The sequence below is a fragment of the Eimeria mitis genome, genomic scaffold (assembly GCF_000499745.2).
Source record: "Eimeria mitis Houghton genomic scaffold, Emh_scaff2401, whole genome shotgun sequence".
Taxonomy (NCBI): domain Eukaryota; phylum Apicomplexa; class Conoidasida; order Eucoccidiorida; family Eimeriidae; genus Eimeria; species Eimeria mitis.
Window position 1 is genome coordinate 1367 of NW_013570739.1, and position 5948 is coordinate 7314.

A 5948-nucleotide genomic window follows, 5' to 3' on the forward strand; every position below is an offset into this window, starting at 1 on the left:
GCAGCAGCAACGTCTGCTGCTGATGACACTCCCCCTTCTACTGCGGCTTGTGCTGCTGCACCTGAAGATGCAGCAGCAGCAGCAGCAGCAGCAGCAGAGAACCCCGAGATATACAGAGAAGTTGTGCGGCTGCTGCAGCCTCTCCCAGCGCTGCTGGACCGCGCGCTGCAGCAGCAGCAGCAGCAGCAACAACAACAACAACAGCAGCAGCAGCAGCAGCAGCAAGACGAGGCTGTGTCGCTGCTGCTGAAGGGTGTAAGGGGGCTGCGGCAGCTGCTTTCTGCTGCAGGAGAGATACCTATTGCTGCTTCCTTGAGGGCTGGGGCCCTCCCCCTCCTCGTTGGCTGTCTCGCGCACAGCAGCAAAGCACTCATGGTTCGTGCTGCTGCTGCTGCTGCTGCTGCTGTTGCTGCTGCTGCTGTTGCTGCTGGTGCTGTTGCTGCTGGTGGTGTTGTTGGTGCTGTTGCTGGTGCGGTTGCTGCTGCTGCTTTTGCTGCTGTTTCCGTTGCTGCTGCTGTTGCTGCTGCTGTTGTTGCTGCTATTAGTGCTGGTGCTGCTGCTGTTTCTGGGGATGCTGCAGCTGTTGCTGCTGCTGCAGTTGTTGCTGCTTCTGCTGTTACTGCTGCTGCAGTTGCCCTCGTTTCTGGCTTTCTTGCTGCTGCTGCTGTTCCTGCAACAGCAGCAGCAGCAGCAGCAGCAGCAGCGCACACAGCAGCAACAGCAGCAGCAGGAGTTTCTGCTGCTGCATCTATATATCTGTATGCGTCTGTGTTGCTGCTGCAGCTGGAGGCTGCTTGGTGTCTTACAAACCTCAGCAGCGGCAGCAGCATCGATGCTGCTGCTGTCGTCAGCAGCGGCACCCTGGGGTTTATATATTGTTGTATTTTCTCTTTCTCTGCTTCTCGTTTGTCTTTGTGCTGCTGCTCTCCATCTCCTCCCCCATCTCCTCCTTCTCCTGCTGCTGCTGCAGCAGCAGCAGTAGCAGCAGCAGCAGCACTGCAGCCAGCAGGCAGCAGCAGCAGCAGCAGGGGGGCCCCCAGAGAGGGTACGGGGGCCCCCACAGAAGAAGAAGTCTTCGAGCAGCTGCTGTGGGCCCTAGGAAACCTAACGGGGGACTCTGCTGCATACCGAGACATTGTGCTGTCGCAGCAGCTGCTGCAGCAGCATCTATTCTCTCTCCTTTCCCCACAGCAGCAGCAGCAGCAGCAGCAGGAGGTGCTGCTGCAGCAGCAGCAGCAGCAGCAAGTGAACGTGCAGCAGCATCGCATCACACCACAGCTGCAGCAGCTTCTGCTTCAGCAGATACAGCAAGTTGTAGCTGCAGCACTACCACCCCAGGCACAGCAGCAGCAGCAGCTGCAGCTGCATCTGCTGCAGCAACAGCAGCAGCAGCTGCAGCAGCTGCTGCTGCTGCTCCCTTCACTGCATCAGCAGCTGCTGCTGCTGCTGCAGCACGCCAAGCGCCCGCAGACATGGAGAACGGCTGTCTGGCTTATATCTAATCTATGCAGGGGGACCCCCAGGCCCGACGTGAGCCCCTCTAAACCCTAAACCCTAAACCCTAAACCCTAAACCCTAGAGATGGGGGCCAATGCTTTCTGTTATTCCCTGCAGCTGTACTGTATCGAACTCAAACCCTAAACCCTAAACCCTAAACCCTCGCAGTCTTCATGCGCCTGCTGCTGTCCCCTATATGCCGCAAGCACTTAGGGTTTAGGGTTTAGGGTTTAGGGTTTGTTGCATGTGTGTTGTGTGTGCAGGCATCGTTGCTGTGTCCGCTGCTGCCGTTGCTGCAGCAGGCACTGCAGCAAGCCTCACTGCAGCAGGTGCTGCAGCCGCAGCAGCAAGCAGAGCTGCTGCTGCAGCAGGAAACACTAGCTGATGCCTGCTGGGCTGTTGATGGTATCGTCAGCAGGCCCGAGGGGGTTGCGCTGCTGCTGCAGACGCCGCTGCTGCTGCAGCACGTTCTCCACACCCTGGCGCACAGCAGCNGGGGGTTGCGCTGCTGCTGCAGACGCCGCTGCTGCTGCAGCACGTTCTCCACACCCTGGCGCACAGCAGCGGCTGCTGCTGCTGCGCTGCTGAGGGCAGCAGCAGCAGCAGCAGCAGCAGCAGCTGCAGCAGCAGTGGTAGTGGAGGAACTCTTGCTGCTGCTGCTCCTGCTGCTGCTGCTGCTGCTGCTGCTCGAGCCTTTGAGTTAGATGTCTCCACGGGGCTGAGAAATATCTGCTGCCGCGCATGCAACCCGCAGCTGCAGCAGCTGCAGCAAGCCTGGGAGCAGCAGCAGCACATTCTGCTGCCTCTGCATCCAGCTCTAAGAATAGTGGGGCAGATTGCTGCAGGCACAGCTAGACAGACGCAGCAGCTTCTCTCCTGCTGCTGCTGCATGCGTTGCACGAGCAAAAACAACAGCAGCATCAGCAGCAGCAGCAGCAGCAGCAGCAACAGCAGCAGCAGCAGCAGCAGCGGCATTCTAGAGAAGAGTTTCGTATATAGTGATATACACAAACCCTGCTGCGCTCGGGGGGCCCCCGTTGTGCTGCGGTGTCTAGGCAGCTTGCTGCTGCGGCTGGAGCGGCCTGCTGCAGCACGAGAGGCGTGCTGGGCCCTCAGCAACCTAGCTGTTGGGAGCAGCAGCCAGCTGCAGCAGCTGCTGCAGTGCAACATACTGGTGCATGCACTGCTGCTGCTGCAGCAGCAGCAGCAGCAGCTCGGTGAGGAACTGAGAAAGGAGGCCCTCTGGCTTGTCTCGAATGCATGCACTACAGCAGCAACACTGCAGCAGCTGCTGCCGCTGCTGCAGCACGGAGCGTTGCAGCATCTGTGGGCTTTGCTTGAGCTTGCTGCTGCAGCAGCAGATGGAAGAGCAGCAGAAGCAGCACTCAATGCCCTTAGTAATGTTATTATGCTTGCAGAGACAGCGCAGCAGCAGCAGCAGCAGCAGCGGCAGCAGGTAGCTGCTGTCTCCTGTGGCTGCTGCAGTGCTACTGCAGCAGCAACAGCAGCAGCAGCAGCAGCAGCAGCAAACTGCTCCTGCTGCTGCCATAGACCCCTCCTGATGCTGTCTTCTCTTATGCCGGGAGATGAAGGGCTGCTGCTGCTGCAGCAAGTCCATCAGCAGCACCTAACTGCAGCAGCAGATATCAAGAGTGATGAGCTCGCATGCAAGCTGCTGCGGCTCCGCAACTCTGCTGCTTCTCTCTACACTTCTACCAACAGCAGCCACTCTCATCTTTTCGTAAATTAGCTGCAGCAGCAGCAGCAACAGCAGCAGCAGCAGCAGCAGGATTCACAGCAGCAGCAGCAGCTGCTGCTCATGCAGCAGTATCAGTTCAACTTTCACCCACTTCAGGAGCAGTAGCTGCAGGAGCAGCTGCTGCAGGAACAGCGGCAGCAGAAGCAGCAGCAGCAGCAGTAGCAGCAGCAGCAGCTGCTGCTGCTGCAGCTGCTGCAGCAGCAGCAGCAGCGGGAGGCCGGAGGAAGCTGTTGCAGCTGCTGTTCGCTCCTCTAGAGAATCTGTTTTTTGCCTCTATTACTGAATATATTTTATTTTATTTTATTTATTTTATTTATTTTATTTTATTTTAATTTATTTATTTTATTTTGCCGCTTCTTTCTGTGGCTGCAGCGCCAGAGGGAGTAAACAAAACTTTGGAGTGAAATTTGTTGTGTATATCTTTTTTTTCTTTTTATTATATTTGTTTATTTTTTTTCTTTTTTTTATTTTTTGTTGTTTTTGTTTTATTGTTTTACTTTTATATATATAGGTATATATAGTTATATATATTTGCTTTTATATATAGTCTCCTTCTGTTTAGGGTTTAGGGTTTAGGGTTTAGGGTTTAGAGTTTAGGGTTTAGGGTTTAGGTTCTCTCGCTTTATAAAAACAAATACAAACAGATAGACAGCACAGTTGCTTCGTTTCTTGCATACAACTGAACAACTACTCTATATTCTATATATATTATATATAATATATATTATATATATAATATATATTATATATATATATAATATATATATATATATATATATATATATATATATAAACGAATTGCATTGGGTGAAAAGGCAGTAAGCAGTAGGGGGGGGCTGCTGCAGTTTATCTGTTTGTCTCTGCGTGTTTTGCTGCAGCCCCCATTTATTTTATTTAATTTATTTTATTTATTTTATTTATTTTATTTATTTAATTTATATTATATTATATTATTTGTAGAAATATTTATTTTGTTTTATCTTTCTCGTTTATGAAGGGCACAGTGAGCACCGCAGCTGAATTGCTGCTCTTTGTTATATAAAAATATAAAAAAAAAACAAATTATATTATATTATATTATTATATTATAATAAATATTATTATATTATTATTTTATATATATACAATACAAGCAAACAACTACACATACAGCATGCAACACTCCTGCTGCTGCTGCTGCTGCTGCTGCTGCTGCTGCTGCTGGCTTGTATCGATACATAACAAAGCCCCCGGCCCCCCTCCCCTGTCGCCTACCCCCATCTACATTTTTTTTCTGTTTTTCTTTTATTTTCACAGTTTAAGTGTTTTATAATTACATTATATTTCTCCTTTACTCAATATTTCAGCGGCAGCAGCAGCAGCAGCAGCAACAGCAGCAGTTTCTATGAGCACACCCACAAGCCCCTCTCCTACACCTCAGGGGGCCCCCCTACAGGAGGGGGCCCCCCCAGAGGGGGCCCCCAAAAGGGGGCCCCCTGTACCCTTTGCTGCAGAGCTGCAGGGGCTGCCAGTGGTTGCTAGCGCGACCTTCTTATACGGCGAGTGTAAGCAGATTGTTTGTGAGGGGGTAGTGCCGGGGGCCCCCCAGGAGAGAGAGGGGGGGGGCCCCCCCATGGAGAGAGAGAGGGGGGCCCCCAAGGAGAGAGAGGGGGGGGCCCCCAGTGAAGAGGAGAAAGAAGAAGAAGAAATGGGTACTTTGCTCAGCAGGAGTCTTGCTGCAGCAGAAAAAGAAATCGTGCCGTTTTTAGCTGCTGCAGCGAAAGCAGCAAAAGCAGCAGCTGCAGCAGCAACAGAAGCAAATGCAACAGCAGCAGCAGCAGCAGCAGCAGCAGCAGAAGATGAAGAAGAAGATACTGTAGGCAATGACGACTTGGGGTTAGAAGATGATTGAGGGGAAAACAGAAACACAACAACAAATAAACAACAAAATACAAACACATGCATGCGACAGCAGCAGAAATTGCTGCTGTAGCTGCTGCAACTGCTGTAGCTGCTGCAGCAGAAGTTGCTGCTGCAGCTGCTGCAGCAGAAGTTGCTGCTGCAGCTGCTGCAGCAGAAGTTGCTGCTGCAGCTGCTGCAGTAACAGCTGCTGGAGGAGCCGCAGCAGATGCTATGGATGCTGCAGCAGCTGCTGCAGTACTCACAGCAGCAGCAGCAGCTACTGCTGCTCCAATACTCGCAACAGCTGCAGCAGCTGCTGCTACTGCAGTACTCGCAGCAGCAACAGCAGCAGCAGCAGCAGCAGCAGGTAGACATCTATTCTTTTTTCTTTTTTTCTTTTTTTCTTTTTCTTTTTCTTTTTATAAGAAGGAGAGACGGTAGAAGGGCAGATCCCTCCCTAGTCTTGCTCCTAAACGCAGATAAATATTTCTATTTTATTTTCTTTTTTTTCGTTTGCATATAAATATATTTATTTATATTTATATTTATTTTATTTTCTTCTTTTATCATTTGCATATAAATATATTTATTTATATTTATTTTTACTTATTTTCTTCTTTCATCGTCTGCATATAAATATATTTATATTTATTTATTTATACTTATTTATTTATTTTCTTAACTTCTGCTGCTGCTCACCAGTACTTTCCAGCCAAGTCAAACCTGAACAGGAGAAAGCGGAGTATTAGTATAGATAATAATATATATATATATATATATATATATATATATATATATATATATATATATA

The 5948-nt window shown here is 50.0% G+C and overlaps 2 protein-coding genes across 2 annotated transcripts in view; both read left to right on the forward strand.

The window, feature by feature from the left end:
* Window positions 1-3247, forward strand: part of EMH_0053230 (armadillo/beta-catenin-like repeat-containing protein, putative) — a gene marked incomplete at both ends in the record, with an annotated part of 3613 nt that extends 366 nt beyond the window's left edge. Inside the window, 3 exons of the mRNA XM_013496982.1 lie at window positions 1-1530; window positions 1761-1902; window positions 2553-3247. Of these exons, the coding sequence (XP_013352436.1) occupies window positions 1-1530; window positions 1761-1902; window positions 2553-3247 (2367 nt within the window). The remainder of the gene's footprint in view (window positions 1531-1760; window positions 1903-2552) is intronic.
* Window positions 3248-4640: 1393 nt separating this feature from the next.
* EMH_0053250 (uncharacterized protein) lies at window positions 4641-5147 on the forward strand (the record flags this gene model as incomplete). The annotated part of the gene is made up of 1 exon (XM_013496983.1): window positions 4641-5147. The coding sequence occupies one exon, from the start codon at window positions 4641-4643 to the stop codon at window positions 5145-5147; it is 507 nt and encodes a 168-aa protein (XP_013352437.1).
* Between the last annotated feature and the right edge of the window lie 801 nt (window positions 5148-5948).